At 41.1% G+C, this 22,936-nt stretch overlaps 3 protein-coding genes across 7 annotated transcripts; 1 reads left to right on the top strand and 2 right to left on the bottom strand.

Annotated features, from left to right (window-relative positions):
* Positions 1-741: 741 nt before the first annotated feature.
* eif1ad (eukaryotic translation initiation factor 1A domain containing) lies at positions 742-7,506 on the top strand. Of its 2 annotated transcripts, none has more exons than XM_084042153.1 (5): positions 742-885; positions 1,842-2,013; positions 4,206-4,314; positions 6,382-6,490; positions 6,624-7,506. In XM_084042153.1, the coding sequence occupies exons 2-5, from the start codon at positions 1,927-1,929 to the stop codon at positions 6,835-6,837; spliced, it is 519 nt and encodes a 172-aa protein (XP_083898279.1). In that variant the 5' UTR covers positions 742-885; positions 1,842-1,926; the 3' UTR covers positions 6,838-7,506. The 2 variants fall into 2 exon arrangements, with proteins under 2 accessions (XP_083898279.1, XP_083898280.1); XM_084042154.1 differs by having other exon boundaries at positions 878-996.
* A 177-nt stretch (positions 7,507-7,683) lies between these two features.
* Positions 7,684-9,640, bottom strand: LOC311034293 (N-acetyllactosaminide beta-1,3-N-acetylglucosaminyltransferase 2-like). Its single transcript, XM_084042151.1, has one exon. It carries the CDS (start codon positions 9,588-9,590, stop codon positions 8,229-8,231), a length of 1,362 nt encoding a protein of 453 aa, XP_083898277.1. The 5' UTR covers positions 9,591-9,640; the 3' UTR covers positions 7,684-8,228.
* A 2,851-nt stretch (positions 9,641-12,491) lies between these two features.
* On the bottom strand, positions 12,492-21,357 carry LOC311065599 (N-acetyllactosaminide beta-1,3-N-acetylglucosaminyltransferase 2-like). 4 transcript variants are annotated; one of them, XM_084086031.1, is made up of 2 exons: positions 21,146-21,357; positions 12,492-14,803 (listed from the first exon to the last, which is right to left on the bottom strand). In XM_084086031.1, the coding sequence occupies exon 2, from the start codon at positions 14,800-14,802 to the stop codon at positions 13,360-13,362; it is 1,443 nt and encodes a 480-aa protein (XP_083942157.1). In that variant the 5' UTR covers position 14,803; positions 21,146-21,357; the 3' UTR covers positions 12,492-13,359. The 4 variants fall into 4 exon arrangements, with proteins under 4 accessions (XP_083942157.1, XP_083942155.1, XP_083942158.1 ...); XM_084086029.1 differs by having other exon boundaries at positions 12,492-14,806; XM_084086032.1 differs by lacking the exon at positions 12,492-14,803 and adding an exon at positions 17,901-20,076.
* Positions 21,358-22,936: the final 1,579 nt, after the last annotated feature.

A 22,936-nucleotide genomic window follows, 5' to 3' on the forward strand; every position in this document is an offset into this window, starting at 1 on the left:
GCGTGTGTGCGTGCGTGCGTGCAGTTCTACCTCTACGCAGTACGCACAAGAATGGCATCAAGTTGTTAATCCGGTCTGAGTATAGAGCGGATACAGAAACTGTGCGCATATGTGTGTGTGTGTGTGTGTGTGTGTGTGTGTGTGTGTGTGTGTGTGTGTGTGTGTGTGTGTGTGTGTGTGTGTGTGTGTGTGTGTGTGTGTGTGTGTGTGTGTGTGTGTGTGTGTGTGTGTGTGTGTGTGTGTGTGTGTGTGTGTGTGTGTGTGTGTGTGGCCGCAAGTGACCGGATACAGTAGGCGGGCTATAGACCGGATCACACTGGTTAATTCAGAATTAAAAACAGCCTTTCCGACGGTACTGGTGGAAAGAAAGCAGCGTTGCCATGTCGGCTTTTTATAAGCGACTTTGGGCTTCTTTTTCTGTGAAGTTGCTTGTAAATATTGGTAGTTGCGGGTTGCAGGTTTTTTTGGGGTTGTTTCTAAAGTGTACGTGCTTATTTAAGCTTGCTTCACAATTGTTTTATTATTATTTAAACGGTTCTCAATAATTTTCATGAAAAGGTTTTGTGCCAGAGAGCATTTGTATTGTTGGAATGTTTTAAAAAAATATTCCAAATAGACCACATTTTATTGGGAGAGTTCTTTGAAATAGCAAAGTGCTCATGTGGCCTAGTTGCTTCTTGTAGGCTTGTTTTCCTAGACCTGGTTGCTTATTTCTCTCGCAGAATTTGGCAACACTGCCTTGGGAGCACATGAGGTGTAGTACGTGTTTACTGAAAACAAATCTCCATCCAAGCGTATTTGTTCTTATCCTGAGGTCAGATACACACCTATTGTCAGGCTGCTGTCATCTAAAGTGACATATTAACTCCCTTTCTATCCATCAAGGTATTTATGTAACTTTTTAGAGTGAATTATTATCATCACGTTTTGGGTTGGTTGTTTGGTCAGCTAGGCTAGCAGTAGCATCTGTCCAGACTGCCTAGGTTAGCTAAATAGGTAGCAACGTTCTTTTAATCTTTTCTATTCTGCGTATTATGACATTTTAAACTATTAGTATGCATTAAAGCCTTTAAATGGACGTGTATTAGATTAGTAGTTACTAACTGTTAAATTAAACACCTTCACGTGACTTGGTGAGCTTGTTGCTTCAGCATGTCTTCAGTTAAGGTCGTGATATTTGTTGGTTAAAACTAGACCCATTACGAATTTTTTTGTGAAAACGTTAAAGATATTCTGATAGTAATCATTGCTATAGAGCAGGGGTCTTCAACAGGGGGACCGATTTCTTTGTGTCATCACTTCCAATTTCACTTGTTTATCCTGGCTGCATCCTGTATGAGTTCTCTGTCCACCGTGCTGATTGAAAGGCATTTTCTCTTTACTTAAGAGCTGGAGAGACCCCTGTTACTGAACAGGAAAGTTGGGCACTATAGGGACATCTGGGCACCTGTCTGATAATGATGTACTGTGCACATCATGCATATTACATTACAAAACAATTAACATTTTGTGCAAAATAGCCAATTTTACATCGAGGTGCCCAGATGTCCCTAGTGCCCACCTATCCTGTATCCATTTGGTCGCCCTATTACTTTGAATGGTATGCTCGTTCAATGCTATGGTTCAGTGTGCAATGATTGAGATGAGATCAGAATATAGAGCTATTTAACACTTTATTAAAATAGAAATAATAATCTTTTACCCTGCCTTTAAACATACAGTATTGATCAATAGCAGTATCTGCCAACTCTTTAAAAGCTAATTTCTTGGCCATTTAGCTTAGGTACCGTTTTGGATGCCATCTCCAACAAGCATCGCCAACACACTCTCTTCCGTTTCAGCTGGCTAAGAAAACGGAAGCTCCAAGCATCACAGACACACACCTCTTCCACAGCTGGTCTAGAGAACTGAAGCTCAACCTCAATAATGTCACAGGCCACAAAACGCAAACATGTTGTCAAGGAGGTCCTGGGGGACTTTGTCATTCCTACAGGAAATCAACAGATAGTGAAGGTTGGTTGTCATTGCACTTTATTCTAGAAAACATAACATTACTAGTACTACCTTACAGAAAGTTACAGCAGCTGCAATCCATACATTTTATGTCCTGACCGGATTTGAATACTCTTCCAAGAGGCAACAACCGCTTGTCCAGGGGAGAGCACTGAGTGTGTACTCGCTCAATAATTAATTGCTGCCACTTGGGGTCAGCTATCGTCATCTTGTTTCATATCCATTTGAAAGTTCTTCGAAAAAACTTGTGTTTAGTAAAATATCTCCACTTTTCCTAGCTCCGATCGGAACCTCTCCCTCGGCTATATAGCTCTGAGATGAGGTTCTGCTTTGTAGGGTGCCGGCAGAACGTGACACAGATGAAATGTACCGTTTTTTACCTTTTTCCACCCATCGTATCCGAAAAGTAAAGGTAGTCCTCCCTGCTCTCAGATGTTTGAAATTCTGGCAGAAAAGAACATTTAAGCGAAGGGTTGAAACAAGCGTTTGAATCGCTTATTTAGTCAGCCTGTGCCATGTTTTCCCATTCAACCCGAGTGGACCCCCCCGACGGCAGGAGTCAGTCAGTACTGCTCCCGTTTCGGAAGTTCCTGAAGAACCTCTGGATAAAGAGGTAAATTATATAGTGACACTACTTTTTACACAGGGATCTTTTAGCAGTGGAATTAGGGAGTGCTCATAAAGGGTTGGTTTATCAGTTAATCCTGGTGGCTCAACCAGATAGTCCACAGATTTGTGATGATCTGAGTCACATCACCTGCTCCCTGTACCTCGTGATTCAAGAGGGTTTATTTGTCACTCACTCATACAGGATTAAGCAGCGAAATGTTAGTCTGGTATGCTCTGCAGACTGCTAACAACTGCCTGGCACAGGCTGACTAAAAAAGCGATTTAAATGCTTGTTTCAACCCGTTGCTTACATTTTCTTTTCTGTGAAATTTGCAAACATCTGAGAGCAGGGAGGACTACCTTTACTTTTTGGATACGATGTGCAGAAAAGGGTAACTAGTCGGTACTGTTGGCCACCGTTCGCCGCTGTCACACTCTGCCGGCACCCTACGAAGCAGGACCTTAACTCGGAGCAATCGTGGAGGGTGAGGTTCCAAACGGGGCTACACTTTTCCATGAGTTTCACATGGACCACATTTTCTCCACTTCCTCTAGTGAGCACATACGCATACCTGCCATTGCTGCCAACATAGACTGTGAGAAATAAGGAGATTTTCTGGTGGGTGGGGGGGCCTGACTTGGTTTTAACTTAGTATTCACTGACTTAGTATTAACATTATGGCCCTAGCTGCATATCAGTGGGGTGTGTAACACCCATGGGCATGCTCACTTATACCCCTTACCTCTGTGGTGAGTGGTCCAAAATAAAGGGTATTTTCAGGAGAAATTACAATTCAGATGCACAGCAGGATACAGGGTAAACATTCTGGAGTCTCCTGCTAAATTCAGGAGTGTTTTGCAGGTATGCATTCGGTATGGGGCAAGACAACTGACAGGTGAGTTGTGGTTGATGCGGGGTAATTAATGACACCTGTCGATTGTGTGCCCCATACCGTTTGTGCTCACGAGGGAAAGTGGAGAGAATGTGGTCCGTGTAAAGCTTGTGGAAAAGTGGAGATATTTTTGTAAACATACGTTTTCTGCCAGAATTTGCAAATGGATATGAAACTAGATGACAATAGCTGACCCCAAGTTGCAGCAATTCATTATTAGGTGAGTACACTACACACGCGCACACAACTTGTAATGCCGCCTTGATGACTCCCCAACACAGGATTGCATGGGAGTGATCCATGGCTGAGTATATGGAATACATGAAATGTACATGATATTACAGCCATTCTAGGGCTAGGGAGCGTCAGTCAGTACTACTTGTCAACAAGTAGATGTCCTACTAAACACCAGGGTCTACATTTCTCAATGAAAGAACAGGGAGACCACCTCCAACTACTGCAGATTAACTTACTTTACCAAAATTACCATACAGATTGGGTAACATTTTATTCATTCAAATATTTTGCAGATTGTAGCTTTAGTCAGTCAAGCTACACAAAACAAGGAAGCAATGTACATTTTGCAACACATACCATTTTTAATTGTGCTACAGTATTTTATGCACTCTCCAAACGAGTACCTTCTCCCCTGTCCTTTGGTCTTATTAGTTTCACTTGGTGCTCTTACAGGTTATCGGTAGCCGTGGCAACAACCTGCATGAGGCTGTCACTGCACAGGGCGAGGCCTTTCTGGTGAGCATGCCCACCAAGTTCCGGAAGAACCTCTGGATAAAGAGAGGTAAATGATATAGTGACACTTTTTTTCACAGGGATCTTTTTAGCGGTGGAATCTCATTAGGGAGTGCTCATAAAGAGTTGGTTTATCAGATAATCCTGGTGGCTCAACCAAAAAGTCCACAGATTTGTAATGATCTGTAATGATCTAAGTCGCATCACTTGTTCCCTGTACCTTGTGATTCAAGAGGGTTTATTTCTCACTCATTCATACAGGATTAAGCAGCGAAATGTTAGTGTGGCATGCTCTGCAGACTGTGCTAACAATTGCTGTATAACAAGCTAATGATAATACTGCATATAATTAAAAAAAAGATAAGAATGGTACAGGTTAATAGAGGCAGGTAGGGGTAAAAACCCTCTAGCAGCATTGGGGAGCATGCAGAATATGTATATCCATGTAATGTGGATATATAGACTGTACAATAAAAGGTATAAATTAGTGCAGTGCTCTCTACCCCTCTCTCTAACCTTCTATCCTATCTTTTCCCAACATTCCATCTTTTAGAAAAGGTCTAAAAATGTAACTTAAAGGGCCCTATTTTATGCTTGGCCGCTTAGGACTTGTGTACCACTCAAAACAGGTGGTACACAGTGATTTTAAAACGAGCGCTCCCCAAAACAACTTCGCTCCCACACTCAGCACACGCAGGTGTAAAACACTGCAGAAGAAGAAAAACTGTTTTTACAGAGACAAACTAAGAAGATAACCAAAGGTGTCTGTAGAAGTGAAATATTGGTGAGTATTGTAGTTTAATACAATCAGACTGGACTTTTCTGCCTCACGCTGTCAATGGAAGAGACGTTGCCTCCTCAGACACCTTTCAAAAAGAAACATTGGTGGGGAATGATTATTTTGGCGTTGATTTTATTTGAAAGCTCCTGCCTCGGAGCTTTGTCTTCACTGCATACTGTGTTGGGATTCTGCATTAGCATTGTCATGTTAGCCCAATGAACAAGGCTAGTATGCAAGGCTATACAAGAACAAATGACAAGGATACCAGACTTAAGTTGACCGTTGAAGCTTTTGTTTTTTTAATGGTTTAGTTACAAAACCAATTGATAGGCCAATGCAATAATGTTATTGTAACCTAGGATGGTGTGGCGTAATTTTTCATCATTTGATATAAATACATATATCAAATACAATACATTGATACTTGATTCATGCCCCCCCCCCCCCCCATCTCTCTCTCTCTCTCTCTCTCTCTGGTGCTATTAGTTGCAGCTGCTGCCATATGGAAATTGCCATAGTTCATAATATTGTAATTTAGATGTATTTAAGATTACTTGTTCTGTCCCAGCATATCCTGTTAACAGTTGTATATGCAGGGGTGCACATAACTGGTGCGCAGGTGCGCATGCGCACCCAAAATAAAAAATGCGCACCACATCAGGCAACGCGAGGCGCTTTTGCGCACCAACAGCTGGGACAGGAATTTCCAAGCTTTTATTTTTTAGCAAAACTAAAAAATAAAAGCCTGGAGATCGAGGCTAGGAATTTACTTCCTGAAGCCACACTCACACAATCACTCTAAAGCACCCGTCGGCCCCATGTACAGCCATTAGGCGGAGGGGTAGAGATATGACTCGCGTCGCCTCGCATCGCCCCGCATTGCCTCGCGGCGTGCACGCAGCCAGCAGCGGCTGTTAGAGGCACTCGTCACCGATGATGAACGCACCGTAATGGTGCAAAATATGCCGTGAACGTCCCAATCTGGCGGATAAAATCAGCGCAGCAGCACAGGGCACCAACCTTGTGGGCTTTATCTAACAGCGTGAGAAAAAAAACGGCGAAAATCGGCGGAGTTTAGAAGCAGATCGTCCTTTTTTTCTCCCCCCCCCGTTGACAAAACTGTCCGGTGGGCACCGTGCTGACCCCCCCCCCCCCCCCCCGTTGACAAAACTGTCCGGGCTGACCCCCCCCCCCCCCCCCCCCGTTGACAAAACGGGACGGGCGCCATGCGCACCAAGTCACATGTCCAGGTGCTCTTCTGCGTACCAGACCTAAAAAGTTATGTGCACCCCTGTGTATATGTACAAATTGCCTGGGCTCTCTCTATCCCCCAAGGTGACTATGTGATTGTGGACCCCATTGAGGAGGGAGAGAAGGTGAAGGCAGAGATCAGTTTTATTCTCTACAGAGACAACATTCAGCACCTGCAAAAAAGACAGCTCTGGTGAGTGTTTGTACGTGCATATAAGCACAGATAAGCAAACACACAGACAATAATTCCCCCCAATCAAATGTTTTTTGGCATGATGTTAACCGGTAGGTCATCATATGTTTTCTTTTCGATTGCCTTCCTTTAGGCCGGAGGGTTTTACAGAAGAGCCGGTGTCTCAGGAGAAGACAGACGGACAGCAGGGAAAGGAAGCGGTGCGGGATGAGGAGGAAAATAGTGACTCTGAAGATGATGAGAGTGACTTATTTGTCAACACTAATCGCTCTAACTACCACTACAGTGAGAGTGATGATGAAGAAGAGGAGGAGGATGACAAAGAAAGGACAGAGATCAGTTCCTAGTTGGGAGCATTCTCGGACACTCTGAGACAGTGGGCACTGGGAGCTATTTGAAATCATCTGGCAGTGTACTCGGCTGCAATGCTGATAGAAGATTTTGAGCTGTCCTCTGCTTCCACTTGATGTAAAAGCTCCTCATTGCAGCTCAGTCACAGCAGCCATTTTGCATACAGGGAATCCACTTCAATTCTAATGGGAAACCGCAAATGGCATGTGAATTTTTCCCATACTTGATAATGCACCTTTACCTTGTTTTCAAGCAGTCACTGCCTTAAAAACGAGCAATCTTAAAGATCTTGCTAGTGAACTGCAGGGATGGAACAAAAGGAATCCCACATGAGTAATTCTGAGACAATATAATTTCTGTAATACTGAGACTTAATTTAAACATTTGCATGTTGATTTTACCTCTGCAAATGTGTCTGTGAAAATGAATAAGGCCGTCATTTCAGATTGCTTACAGTATATAGCAGCTAGTGCTTTGCCTCGGGTTTAACTCACATTGCATTACATTGAACTTTGTGACGTTGACTTCAACTTTCAAATCACTTAAGTACATTCCTGATTTTATTACAACACATTTGTTTACAAAGGAATACATCTGTGACTTGTGTTGTGAGGGCTATGACCCTCAACCAAATCAACAGGTGGTTGTAATTAAAAAGCACGGTGTTGTAAAAAGAAGTCTCTTAATTTTGTCTCTTCATTTAAGAGTATATATATATAATATCCAAGAAGAAATTAAGTTCTTGGTACAAAAGAGTTCTATTCCAAATGCACTGCAGGGTGAAACTGGGTGTATCTGCACAACAGTACCGGTATCTATCTGTCATCTTGTTAACTGGCTTGAATCCCCCTATATATGATAGCTTACATGTTAAAATGTCAATTGAAAACATTTCTTGAGTCTCATTGTAGTGTGAGAAATATTTCCCTTCATCCTGTTACATTGGTCTACAGTGATATGTAGTGATAACAAGTCTTGTTCAGTGCCTACACACGTTGGGAGGCGAGACTGTGATTTAGCTAAGTTTATTTAGCACATTGTTGTAAAAACGTATATAGAAACCATACATATCAAAGAAAACAAGTTGCTGTGCAAGGAAAGGAAGAAGCCGGCCGGCTTATTTGTAATCCTTTCCTTCATGGAAGAGGTCATTAAATAACAAGGATTAAAAGTTCAATAAGAACAATACAAAATAATACAAGTTAACAAGGGGAGCAGCGGTGCAATAAAGAAATAAAAACAAACTGCGCAAAAGAGGAAAAAGACAATAAAACAAATTTGTAAAGATGACTAAATCTATGGACTACAGTAAGGACGAAATTATTTTTTCTTTTTAGATTTTCTTTTTGAGTTGATAGAAGATTGTTAAAAGGATTGCAGTGAAGATTTATATGTAGTCAGATTCTCTTTTTGGTGGGCGCTTTAACTTGACGGTCTTTGTTATGTTTTGTTCTGTTCCCCTCAGAGCTACATTCCAGCACTGGGGATGTTTTTCTTTGAGCTCTGACCACAATTTAATGATTTGGTCAGGGCTTCGTTTGTGAACCAGCAAGATCTTGTGGTAGGCGCATGGCTGCTTTTCTTCTTGATTATAGAAGTCAAATGTCAGAAAGGCAGGGTGGTGTATGGGGGAGGCCTTCAATTTAATCATACACATTCCCACATAGACATCATCAATGGGGAACAGGTGAACCGTTTTGGATACTTGGTTAAGAAGTTTTGTCAACTGGCCCGAGTATACCACCCCACCCCCACCTGGGTACGCAGGGTATAAGCCTTTGTAGAAGCTTTCTGGGACAAAGTATTTTGACTTTTCCACTCTGATAGCTGTGAATCCACCTAAAACCTGTCCAACCATGAAGCCTCTCATGGCTGTGGATTTTCCCAGCTTCTCCTCTTGGTCGAGGAGATAGTCCATCATGGCCGGGGTGTTGACAAACACGTCATCATCTCCCTTAAAGACGAAGCGGGCCTGCTTGCAGTGCCGTGAGAACCAGTCCCAGAAGTGCACATCTTTTAAAGTGAGATTGAAGAAGGAATCTTTGAAGTCCCACTGTAGGATGTCTCCATAGTGCCTGCTCTCCAGCTGCAGTAACTCCTCAAACAAATCCCCACCCAGCTCTTGCTGGCTCTGTTTGGCTAGCAGGAACACCCTACGGACGTAGCCTCCGCTTTTGCCTACTTCCCCATCCACATTTCCATTTTTCCTCTGACCTGCCATCCAGCCGACCTGGCCCCATGTCTGACGAATGACCTGTCGTCTCCCAAAGTTCATTGCCACAGACTTGATGGCCAGGAGAAGCAGGGGGGACTCCTTCTCATCCTTTAGCCCTGCTCCACAGGGCATGCTTGGCAGGATGAGGTTGGGGTACTCCCTTCTATGCATTGAGCTCACAAATGCCTTCATCTGCTCTGGCAGTTTGGCAAAGTCACTCATGCTGGTTTTCACGTCTCCAATGGCAGAAAAACTTGCCCTCATCAGATTTGTATAACTGCTGTTGATTCTTTTATGTTCCCTTGTGGTTCTCCTGTCAGTAAGGATGGGATTGTTATAGCGGTCAATCACCAGTTGGAGTTGATTCCAGAGAGCACCCCCATGTGGTTCAAGGTCCCAGAATCTGCTAGGTAATGGGGCAAGGCCCTCATTTCTGTAAGTCCCCGGGGCAATGAAGTGAGGCTTTTCATTCAGACCGGGTTGACTGTTAAGTGTTGTTGCGCTTGTAATGCTTGCCATATTGTAACACAACATCAGGCCAACGTAGACGAATAGCAGGGTCAGAAGAATGCATGGAGTGCACAAACAGATCAGGAGGTTCCACCAGCGACATTGGACCTTTGCCATTCTGCTGGAGGGGACAGAATAAGTAGTTGGTTAGTTTGGTTATTCTTGAGTGTTAACTCCAGCAAATTGTGTGCTTGTAGGTCGGCTATTTTCAAACAGCTAGTGTATATAGGTTTTAAAGTGGTTAAACTGAATTGATGCTAACTAGTTTAGCTGGGGACCCCATGGAACCCTCACAAGGACCCATGGGGGTCCCTGGACCCCACTTTGAAAACCAGTGATGTTACGTTTATATAAGAAAGTCAGTGACTTGTCTACGGTACTTCTTACCAAGCCACAATGGTGCATTCGCCATGATGCACATTAACCTCAATGTACCTCATTAACCACAGAATCTATTTGTCTCTACGGCAAAGAGATTTTGTGTAGATGGAGAAGAAGAGGGAGCGTAGACCCCTGGTTATAACGAGCAGCGAAGTATATACATACTACTAGGGTTCAAGTGGTTAAGAATGGCAACTATGCATTTATTAAAAAGCAAAAAAGAGATCCAAAGTGCTAAAGCAAACCACATGCTATAGTCTTAGAGAGTCAAAGGAGTAGCACCGTGTTTGTACTGTTCGTGGTAGCACAGGTTAACAGATGAAATAAATAAACTACTGTGCCATTGGGAAGCTCACTATATCAAGAGGAGTAATTATAAGATTAGAGGACAATGTTGAATGGAAAAGGAATAGGAGAGTCTGAGAGACAGGATAGTCCATGATTATAAAGAAACAGCTGCTAGAGTAGTGTGGATAAAACATCAAATACAATGTGATTTATCTGGTATGCTGACCATACATTTCAATCACAAATAACAGATGGACATGGTTGTGCATTCAACAGCATTAAAATAGAAGTCTTTGAAAAAGTCTTTGTTTACCTTTTCTGAAATGTTCCCTATTTTGATGAAGAACAATGCAACCGGTAGTGCTAACAGTCTGTTATCTTGTTGACTTCAGAAGAGGATCATTCCAAGTAGAGGAGACAGAGAATTATCCTTACAGTATGTACAATTAGTTGTGTTAACAGATGACAGCCAGTGAGTTGAAGTTTCTGTCTGAAGTTAGTGACTACAACAAGCTTGGTTTGGGGTCGTTTCCATTGGAGATAGACTGGTTACATTCCTGTGCATACAGGAAACGGTGAACACCCACTGGCCACTGACCCAACCGAGAGAGTGAGTGCACCGACTAGTTATTCATCATTCAACAGGTAACCTGGAGATTCATTTGTGGAATTACAAGCACGTACAATCCTTCAATTATTTACTGAAATTATGACATTGACACATTATGACATTATAGAAGTAAAATTAAAGTTGAAACCTTTTTACCTTAAGTCAACATGACAATACCTTTCACTAGCCAAACACTAAGGCATGACAGAAGTTGTATAAGAAATGTCTGTGTGCCCAACGACCTCTGATTAGGGTTAGGGAACGACCCTAACCCTAACCCGGAAGGGGGGGAGTAGGTTAAGAATGAATAAGGCAGTAATTTCAGATTGCTAACAGTATATAGCAGCTAGTGCTTTGCCTCTGGTTTAAATCCCATTGCATTACATTGAATTTTGTTATGTTGACTTTAACTTTCAAATCACTTAATCACATTCCTCATTTGATTAGGACACATTTGTTTACAAAGGAATACATCTGTGAGTTGTGTTGTGAGGGCTATGACTGCCCCTCAACCAAATCAACAGGTGGTTGTAATTGAAAAGCACGGTGTTGTAAAAAGAAGTCTCTTCATTTGTTTCTTCATTTAAGAGTAATATCCAGGAAGAAATTAAGGTCTTGGTCCAAAATAGTTTTATTCCAAATGCACTGCAGGGTGAAACTGAATGGATCTTCACAACAGTATCTATCCGTTATCTGGTTAACTGGCCCCCTATAGATGATAGCTTACATGTTAAAATGTCAATTGAAAACCTTTCTTGAGTCTCATTGTAGTGGGAGAAATACTTTCCTTCATCCTGTTACAGAGATCACCCATTCTTGAGAATCGGGACAAAACCTTTATTTTTATTAATTATTATATATATTATTCAATTATGCTGGGAAAATATGTTTTAAAAGATCTAAGTGTTGACTATTACAAATGTTTACTAGGCCAACCTCCCACTGTTCTTTTTTTTGGGTCTCATCTCCATGAGATGGCATATCTGATGGAGTTGACATCTGACCGAGTCTAACGGAGTTGACGAAATGCAGTTTTTTTTCATTCCACAGCACAGTCGTAGTGAGTTGACACTTTATTTTTCAAAGTTGCTTAGGTTCTATTAATGCCAATAGAATTGCACTTTTTTATTTTATCTTTTTATTTTTTGTTTGTTTATTTTGAAGGACTGACAGAGTTGACATTATGGTTGGGACACACCAGATAGTAATATTATTTAGTGCATTTATCAAAAAATAAAAGCTTACCAGAGCCTTTTGCAGATTTCCCGCCTTTTTTTAAACCCGGAATTGAGACAGGGGTCTTAGAATATAGCTAAAACCTGTTAATGCCTGATTAAATTATGTTTTTGTAGAAATCTGATGCTTTTAACAAAAAAAATAAGTTGTGAATCCTTGTCTTAGACAAGGGTGGTCAGTGCAAGTTTAGATGTAAAAAAAAACTGAAACCAGACCAAAACATTGTATAAATCTTATGTAATTCATGTATATAAATCCTTTAAGAATATATTTTCAACAAACTTAAAAAAAAATATTCTGTGAATAAATAATAATTTGAAATGTTTTGGTAGGACATGATTTGTCCCAAATCTCAAGAATGGGTATATTATATGTCTTGTTCAGTGCCTACACCTCACATGTGGGGAGGCAAGACTGTGATGTGTCATCAGACAAATACCTACTGTATGACAAACTGTATGACAAACACTGGCAGCGAGAGAATAATTAAAGTTTACATAGCACCCAGGACACAGTTCCTGTTTCTGTATGAGATTGATTGATTAATGTACTTTATTTAGTAAGACATGTGAACAACAGTACATGGAAGTACAAATTCACAATACAAGGTCTAAACTGGAAGGCTCATAAAGCACTAAGCTTGTTTAAAATGAGATCCCCACGCACACAAATCATGATGACATATAAGAGACAGACAGATATACACACTACTATCCAGAACGTCATACAATCAGCTTACAGGTTACTGTATGAAAAGTAAAAAATATGTACAATAAAATATATAAAAAGTTTGAGGAGGGGGGGGGGTTAGGTTAAGACTTTGACGGGGGCCATTTTCGAATTGCAGCCTCCTGAAGGTGTATCTTTAGGGCAGTTTTGAAAGTGAGTAGGGTTTTACACTCTTTTACTCCTTTTGGTAGGGCATTCCACATTTTTGTTGAATAGCATGAGAACGAGTTCATTCCCTTTGTTGAGCCAAATCATGATCCGTGGAGCTGCCTCTGGTGTTATGATCGTGGACTTCCAAGAGAGAGAGAGTGACGAGAGGAAGTTTGATGAAACATTCATCTCCTTTGAGAGGTTAAAATATTCTACAACTACTGTACACTGTGCAGAGTATATATATAGTATATAAAATGAAGTCTTTAGTACACCCTTTTAGAAAATGTATGCAGATATAAATAATACAGTACAAATACAGATGTTGGTAACCTATGAACAACCTGAGTTGTTGAAGATTGTTAAAAGGATTGCAGTGAAGATTTAAATCTAATCAGATTATCTTTTTGGTGGGCGCTTTAACTTGACGGTCTTTGTTGTCATGTTTTGTTCTGTGTTCCTCAGAGTTGCATTCCAGCACTGCGGTTGTTTTTCTTTGAGCTCTGACCACAATTCAATGATTTGGTCAGGGCTTCGTTTGTGAACCAGCAAGATCTTGTGGTAGGCGCATGGCTGCTTTTCTTCTTGATTACGGAAGTCAGAATTCAGAAAGGCAGGGTGGTGTATGGGGTAGCCCTTCAATTTAATCATACACATTCCCACATAGGCATCATCAATGGGGAACAGGTGAACCGTTTTGGATACTCTGTTAAGAAGTTTTGTCAACTGGCCCGAGTATACCACCCCACCCCCACCTGGGTACGCAGGGTATAAGCCTTTGTAGAAGCTTTCTGGGACAAAGTATTTCGACTTTTCCACTCTGATAGCTGTGGATCCAGCTATAACCTGTCCAACCATGAAGCCTCTCATGGCTGTGGATTTTCCCAGCTTCTCCTCTTGGTCCAGGAGGTAGTCCATCATGGCCGGGGTGTTGACAAACACGTCATCATCTCCCTTAAAGACGAAGCGGGCCTGCTTGCAGTGCCGTGAGAACCAGTCCCAGAAGTGCACATCTTTTAAAGTGAGATTGAAGAAGGAATCTTTGAAGTCCCACTGTAGGATGTCTCCATAGTGCCTGCTCTCCAGCTGCAGTAACTCCTCAAACAAATCCCCACCCGGCTCTTGCTGGCTCTGTTTGGCTAGCAGGAACACCCTACGGACGTAGCCTCCGCTTTTGCCTACTTCCCCTTCCACATTTCCATTTTTCCTCTGACCTGCCATCCAGCCGACCTGGCCCCATGTCTGACGAATGGCCTGTCGTCTCCCAAAGTTCATTGCCACAGACTTGATGGCCAGGAGAAGCAGGGGGGACTCCTTCTCGTCCTCTTGCCCAGCTCCACAGGGCATGCTTGGCAGGATGAGGTTGGGGTACTTCCTTCTATGCATTGAGCTCACAAACGCCTTCATCTGCTCTGGCAGTTTGGCAAAGTCGCTCATGCTGGTTTTCAAGTCTCCAATGGCAGAAAAACTTGCCCTCATCAGATTTGTATAACTGCTGTTGATTCTTTTATGTTCCCTTGTGGTTCTCCTGTCAGTAAGGATGGGATTGTTATAGCGGTCAATCACCAGTTGGAGTTGATTCCAGAGAGCACCCCCATGTGGTTCAAGGTCCCAGAATCTGCTAGGTAATGGGGCAAGGCCCTCATTTCTGTAAGTCCCCGGGGCAATGAAGTGAGGCTTTTCATTCAGACCGGGTTGACTGTTAAGTGTTGTTGCGCTTGTAATGCTTGCCATATTGTAACACAACATCAGGCCAACGTAGACGAATAGCAGGGTCAGAAGAATGCATGGAGTGCACAGACATATCAGGAGGTTCCACCAGCGACATTGGACCTTTGCCATTCTGCTGGAGGGGACAGAATAAGTAGTTGGTTAGTTTGGTTATTCTTGAGTGTTAACTCCAGCAAATTAAATATGTTTTAAATGTATATAAAATTGTATTTGACCACGGACCCCAGTCTGAAAATATTTTGTGCCAGGGACCCCCATTCAAGATTTGGTTTGATATTATGTTTAAAAAATATTCCACATTTTGTCAAGATTCTTTGAAAATAGCCGATCTACAAGCTCAAAGCGTGTCACATCGCGGTGCATTGTGTGCTTGTAGATCGGCTATTTTCAAACAGCTAGTGTATATAGGTTTAAAGTGGTTAAACTGAATTGATGCTACATTAACTAGTTTAGCTGGGGACCCCATGGAACCCTCACAAGGACCCATGGGGGTCCCTGGACCCCACTTTGAAAACCAGTGATGTTACGTTTACATAATAAAGTCAGTGACTTGTCTACGGTACTTCTTACCAAGCCACAATGGTGCAATCGCCATGATGCACATTAACCTCAATGTACCTAATTAACCACAGAATCTATTTGTCTCTACGGCAAAGAGATTTTGTGTAGATGGAGAAGAAGAGGGAGCCTAGACCCCTGGTTATAACGAGCAGCTAAGTATATACTGTACATACTAGGGTTCAAGTGGTTAAGAATGGCAACTATGCATTTATTAAAAATCAAAAAAGAGATCCAAAGTGCTCAAGCAAACCACATGCTATAGTCTTAGAGAGTTAAAGGAGTAGCACAGTGTTTGTACAGTTCGTGATAGCACAGGTTAACAGATGAATTAAAGAAACTACTGGTGCCATTGGGAAGCACAGAATCTCAAGAGGAGTAATTATAAGATTAGAGGACAATGTTGAATGGAAAAGGAATAGGAGAGTCTGAGAGACAGGATAGTCCATGATTATAAAGAAACAGAGCTGCTAGAGTAGTGTGGATAAAACATCAAATACAATGTGATTTATCTGGTATGCTGACCTTACTTTTCAGTCACAAATAAGATGGTTGGATCGGTGTGCATTAAACGGCATTGAAATAGAAGTCTTTGAAAAAATCTTTGTTTACCTTTTCTGAAAGTTTCCCTATTTTGATGAAGAACAATGCAACCGGTAGTGCTAACAGTCTGTTATCTTGTTGACTTCAGAAGAGGATCATTCCAAGTAGAGGAGACAGAGAATTATCCTTACAGTATGTACAATTAGTTGTGTTAACAGATGACAGCCAGTGAGTTGAAGTTTCTGTCTGAAGTGAGTGACTACAACAAGCTTGGTTTGGGGTCGTTTCCATTGGAGATAGACTGGTTACATTCCTGTGCATACAGGAAACACCCACTGGCCACTGACCCAACCGAGAGAGTGAGTGCACCGACTAGTTATTCATCATTCAACAGGTAACCTGGAGATTCATTTCTGGAATTACAAGCACGTACAATCCTTCAATTCTTTACTGAAAGCCACCATATTTGTTTTCCTCAAGAATTGTAGGTAGTGGACATTATAGAAGTAAAATTAAAGTTGAAACCTTTTTACCTTAAGTCAACATGACAATACCTTTCACTAGCCAAACACTAAGGCATGACAGAAGTTGTATAAGAAATGTCTGTGTGCCCAACGACCTCTGATTAGGGTTAGGGAACGACCCTAACCCTAACCCGGAAGGGGGGTTAGGTTAAGAATGAATAAAGCAGTCATTTCAGATTGCTAACTGTATATAGCAGCTAGTGCTTTGCCTCTGGTTTAAATCCCATTGCATTACATTGAATTTTGTTATGTTGACTTTAACTTTCAAATCACTTAATCACATTCCTCATTTTATTAGGACACATTTGTTGAGTTTTGTTGTGAGGGCTATGACTACCCCTCAACCAAATCAACAGGTGGTTGTAATTAAAAAGCACGGTGTTGTAAAAAGAAGTCTCTTCATTTGTCTCTTCATTTAAGAGTAATATCCAGGAAGAAATTAAGGTCTTGGTCCAAAATAGTTTTATTCCAAATGCACTGCAGGGTGAAACTGAATGGATCTTCACAACAGTATCTATCCGTTATCTGGTTAACTGGCCCCCTATAGATGATAGCTTACATGTTAAAATGTCAATTGAAAACCTTTCTTGAGTCTCATTGTAGTGGGAGAAATACTTTCCCTTCATCCTGTTACAGAGATCACCCATTCTTGAGAATCGAGACAAAACCTTTATTTTTATTAATTATTATATATTATTCAATTATGCTGGGGAAATATATTTTAAAAGATCAAAGTGTTGACTATTACAAATGTATACTAGGCCAACCTCCCACAGTTCTTTTTTTTTGGGTCTCATCTCCATAAGTGGCATATCTGACGGAGTTGACATCTGACCGAGTTTGACGGAGTTGACGAAATGCCGTTTTTTTTTCATTCCACAGCACAGTCGTAGTGAGTTGACAATTTATTTTTCAAAGTTGCTTAGGTTCTATTAATGCCGATAGAATTGCACTTTTTTATTTTATCTTTTTATTTTTTGTTTGTTTATTTTGAAGGACTGACAGAGTTGACATTATGGTTGGGACACACCAGATAGTAATATTATTTAGTGCATTTATCAAAAAGTAAAAGCTTACCAGAGCCTTTTGCAGATTTCCCGCCTTTTTTTAACCCGGAATTGAGACAGGGGCCTTAGAATATAGCTAAAACCTGTTAATGCCTGATTAAATGATGTTTTTGTAGAAATCTGATGCTTTTAACAAAAAAAATAAGTTGTGAATCCTTGTCTTAGACAAGGGTGGTTAGTGCAAGTTTAGATGTAAAAAAACTGAAACCAGACCAAAACATTGTATAAATCTTATGTAATTCATGTATATAAATCCTTTAAGAATATATTTTCAACAAACTTCAAAAAAAAAATTGTGTTAATAAATAATAATTTGAAATGTTTTGGTAGGACATGATTTGTCCCAAATCTCAAGAATGGGTATATTATATGTCTTGTTCAGTACCTACACATCACATGTGGGGAGGCAAGACTGTGATGTGTCATCAGACAAATACCTACTGTGTGACAAACTGTATGACAAACACTGGCAGCGAGAGAAGAATTAAAGTTTACATAGCACACAGGACACAGTTCCTGTTTCTGTATGAGATTGATTGATTAATGTACTTTATTTAGTAAGACATGAGAACAACAGTACATGGAAGTACAAATTCACAATACAAGGTCTAAACTGGAAGGCTCATAAAGCACTAAGCTTGTTTAAAATGAGATCCCCATGCACACAAATCATGATGACATATAAGAGACAGACAGATATACACACTACTATCCAGAACGTCATACAATCAGCTTACAGGTTACTGTATGAAAAGTAAAAAATATGTACAATAAAATATATAAAAAGTTTGAGGAGGGGGCCATTTTCGAATTGCAGCCTCCTGAAGGTGTATCTTTAGGGCAATTTTGAAAGTGAGTAGGGTTTTACACTCTTTTACTCCTTTTGGTAAGGGCATTCCACATTTTTGTTGAATAGCATGAGAACGAGTTCATTCCCTTTGTTGAGCCAAATCATGATCCGTGGAGCTGCCTCTGGTGTTATGATCGTGGACTTCCAAGAGAGAGAGAGTGACGAGAGGAAGTTTGATGAAACATTCATCTCCTTTGAGAGGTTAAAATATTCTACAACTACTGTACACTGTTCAGAGTATATATATAGTATATAAAATTAACTCTTTAGTACACCCTTTTAGAAAATGTATGCAGATATAAATAATACAGTACAAATACAGATGTTGGTAACCTATGAACAACCTGAGTTGTTGAAGATTGTTAAAAGGATTGCAGTGAAGATTTAAATCTAATCAGATTATCTTTTTGGTGGGCGCTTTAACTTGACGGTCTTTGTTGTCATGTTTTGTTCTGTGTTCCTCAGAGTTGCATTCCAGCACTGGGGTTGTTTTTCTTTGAGCTCTGACCACAATTCAATGATTTGGTCAGGGCTTCGTTTGTGAACCAGCAAGATCTTGTGGTAGGCGCATGGCTGCTTTTCTTCTTGATTACGGAAGTCAAATGTCAGAAAGGCAGGGTGGTGTATGGGGTAGCCCTTCAATTTAATCATACACATCCCCACATAGACATCATCAATGGGGAACAGGTGAACCGTTTTGGATACTTGGTTAAGAAGTTTTGTCAACTGGCCCGAGTATACCACCCCACCCCCACCTGGGTACGCAGGGTATGAGCCTTTGTAGAAGCTTTCTGGGACAAAGTATTTAGACTTATTCACTCTGATAGGTGTGGCTCCACCTAAGACCTCTCCAACCATGAAGCCTCTCATGGCTGTGGATTGTCCCAGCTTCTCCTCTTGGTCCAGGAGGTAGTCCATCATGGCCGGGGTGTTGACAAACACATCATCATCTCCCTTAAAGACGAAACGGGCCTGCTTGCAGTGCTGTGAGAACCAGTCCCAGAAGTGCACATCTTTTAAAGTGAGATTGAAGAAGGAATCTTTGAAGTCCCACTGTAGGATGTCTCCATAGTGCCTGCTCTCCAGCTGCAGTAACTCCTCAGACAAATCCCCACCTGGCTCTTGCTGGCTCTGTTTGGCTAGCAGGAACACCCTACGGACGTAGCCTCCGCTTTTGCCTACTTCCCCATCCACATTTCCATTTTTCCTCTGACCTGCCATCCAGCCGACCTGGCCCCATGTCTGACGAATTACCTTTCGTCTCTCAAAGTTCATTGCCACAGACTTGATGGCCAGGAGAAGTAGGGGGGACTCCTTCTCATCCTCTAGCCCTGCTCCACAGGGCATGCTTGGCAAGATGAGGTTGGGGTACTCCCTTCTGTGCATTGAGCTCACAAACGCCTTCATCTGCTCTGGCAGTTTGGCAAAGTCGCTCATGCTGGTTTTCAAGTCTCCAATGGCAGAGAAACTTGCCCTCATCAAATTATTATAACTGCTGTTGATTATTTTATGTTCCCTTGTGGTTCTCCTGTCAGTAAGGATGGGATTGTTATAGCGGTCAATCACCAGTTGGAGTTGATTCCAGAGAGCACCCCCATGTGGTTCAAGGTCCCAGAATCTGCTAGGTAATGGTGCAAAGCCCTCATTTCTGTAAGTCCCCGGGGCAATGAAGTGAGTCTTTTTATTCACACCGGGTTGACTGTTAAGTGTTGCTGAGCTTGTAATGCTTGCCATATCGTAACACAACATCAGGCCAACATAGACGAATAGCAGGGCCAGAAGAATGCATGGAGTGCACAGACAGATCAGGAGGTTCCACCAGCGACATTGGACCATTGCCATTCTGCTGGAGGGGACAGAATAAGTAGTTGGTTAGTTTGGTTATTTTTAACCAAACTAACTCCAGCAAATTAAATATGTATTACATTTATATAAAATGAATGTATTTGACCACAGACCCCAGTCTGAAAATATTTTGTGCCAGGGACCCCCATCCAAGATTTATTTTGATATTATGTTTAAAAAATATTCCACATTTTGTCAAGATTCTTTGAAAATAGCCGATCTACAAGCTCAAATCGTGTCACATCGCGGTTTATTGTGAGCTTGTGGATCGGCTATTTTCAAACAGCTAGTGTATATAGGTTTAAACTTTAAAGTGGTTAAACTGAATTGATGCTACATTAACTAGTTAGGGGACCCTATGGAACCCTCACAAGGACCACTGGGGTCCCCGGACCCCACTTTGAAAACCAGTGATGTTCAGTATGTTACGTTTACATAAAGTCAGTGACTTGTCTACGTACTTCTTACTAAGCCACAATGGTGCAATCACCATTATGCACATTAACCTCATTGAGCCCATTAACCACAGAATCTATTTGTCTCTACGGCAAAGAGATTTTGTGTAGATGGAAAAGGGGAGGGAGCCTAGACCCCTGGTTACAACGATCAGCGAATATATACATAGGGTTTAAGTGGTTAAGAATGGCAACTATGCATTTATTAAAAAGCAAAAAAGAGATCCAAAGTGCTCAAGCAAACCACATGCTATAGTCTTAGAGAGTTAAAGGAGTAGCACAGTGTTTGTACTGTTCGTGGTAGCACAGGTTAACAGATGAATGAAAGAAACTACTGGACATTGGGAAGCACAGTATCTCAAGAGGAGTAATTATAAGATTTGAGGACAATGTTGAATGGAAAAGGAATAGGAGAGAGTCTGAGAGACAGGATAGTCCATGATTATAAAGAAACATACTGTAGTAGTGGGTAAAGGAAACATGGATAAAACATCAAATACAATGTGATTTATCTGGTATTCTGACCTTACATTTCAGTCACAAATAACAGATGGACATGGTTGTGCATTCAACAGCATTAAAATAGAAGTCTTTGAAAAAATCTTTGTTTACCTTTTCTTGAGATGGTGGCCACCTCATTTGCTGAAATTGTCCCTCTTTTGATGAAGAATAATGCAACCGGTAGTGCTAACAGTCTGTCATCTCCAATGCTCTGTCTCCTCTACTTGGAATGATCCTCTTCTGAAGTCAACTAGATAACAAAGACAATCCCGGGGATTATATACAATTAGTTGTGTTAACAGATGACAGCAAGTGAGTTGAAGTTTCTGTCTGAAGTGAGTGACTACAGTAAGCTTGGTTTAGGGTCGTTCCCATAGGAGAAGACAGACTGGTTACATTCAGGTGCATTCGGGAAACACCCTCTTTAAGACAACAGAGAGAGTGAGTGCACCGACTAGTTATTCATCATTCAACAGGTAACCTGGAGATTAATTTCTGGAATTACACGCACGTACAATCCTTCAATTCTTTACTGAAAGCTACCATATTTGTTTTCCTCAAGAATTGCAGGTAGTGGACATTATAAAAGTAAAATTAATGTTGAAACCATTTTACATAAAGTCAACATGACCTTTCACAAGCCAAACACTAAGGCATGACAGAAGTTGTATAAGAAATGTGTGCCCAACGACCTCTGATTGTCTCGAAGTTCTGTGCTTATTTGATTCGTTACCTACTGAAGTCTGACACCAGTGGTCAGTGCTTTGTAATCTCAGCTGCCACAGGATCAGATTAATTTTGAAAATGAAGACGATTCATTTCAATACATCACCATTCATTTCAATACATCACCAATGTTGGTGATAGTAACTGTCACAGGAATAAAATAAAAGCCCAAAGATTCCACATTAGTGTTTTGTTTTATTCTTTTCATATGAGACATTCTAAATCGTGCATTATTTTGTCCTGCTAAATGTAATGACTTTTTAAGGTTTCCAATGGTTTTCCACAATCAGCACTCAGATAATTATTGCAAAATGTCAGCCTTAAAGTTGGTACCTCGCATTGTGCACTTTAGTCACATTTAATTCATGCCTTTGTGTTATTACTTTTGACGATTCTTTTTGCTACTTTCCATTTGATATGATCTTCTGTAGTGGTTCTCAAAGTGGGGTCCAGGCCAGGGACCCCCAGGGGTCCTTGAGGAGGTTTCAGGGGGTCCCCAGCAAAATAATGTCTCTACTATTTTTATCTATACTATTTACTACTTTATCCTTTTGTCGTCAGTTTCCTGTCATAGAGTGAAAAACTGCAAGTAGTTTCAAAATATGAGATAGTTTCATAAGCCTGTGTGGTACAATAGTCTGTGGTTTGCAGAACATACTGTAGGTGTCTTGTCCCCCATAGACTATCATGCTTGGGTGCGTTAGTATGTATTTATTTGATATACCGACTGATCAGTGGATCGATGTATTCTCATTACTTTATTAGTTTTATATATTAAAATACATATGAGGACTGTAATCTAACCACTTAAACCCTATATACTCTGTTGTGAAAGATCACTAAAACACCTTAACCCCTTGAATCCCAGCATCCATACCCTTGGGGGATTATTAGCCAAAAATAGCAGATCTACAAGCTCACAATGCGTGAGTTTGTAGATCAGCTATTTTTGGCAAAGAGATTTGGTGTAGACAGAAAAAAACTGTCCAAGTACAGAGACAATTCAGGCCCAGTTTACTAAGTCTAGTTTAAGTAGTTACGAAAATGGGCAAATCTTTACTGACAATCTCCATGGTGATAGAGATATCTCTAGGCAGTGCCGCATACTTTATGCCCAGGCCAGTATGCTTTCTTGTGGTGTGGGTGCACATACAAGAAAGGTAGCATAAGGAGGCT

Source organism: Gymnoscopelus microlampas, assembly GCF_963454915.1.
Source record: "Gymnoscopelus microlampas genome assembly, chromosome: 18".
Taxonomy (NCBI): domain Eukaryota; kingdom Metazoa; phylum Chordata; class Actinopteri; order Myctophiformes; family Myctophidae; genus Gymnoscopelus; species Gymnoscopelus microlampas.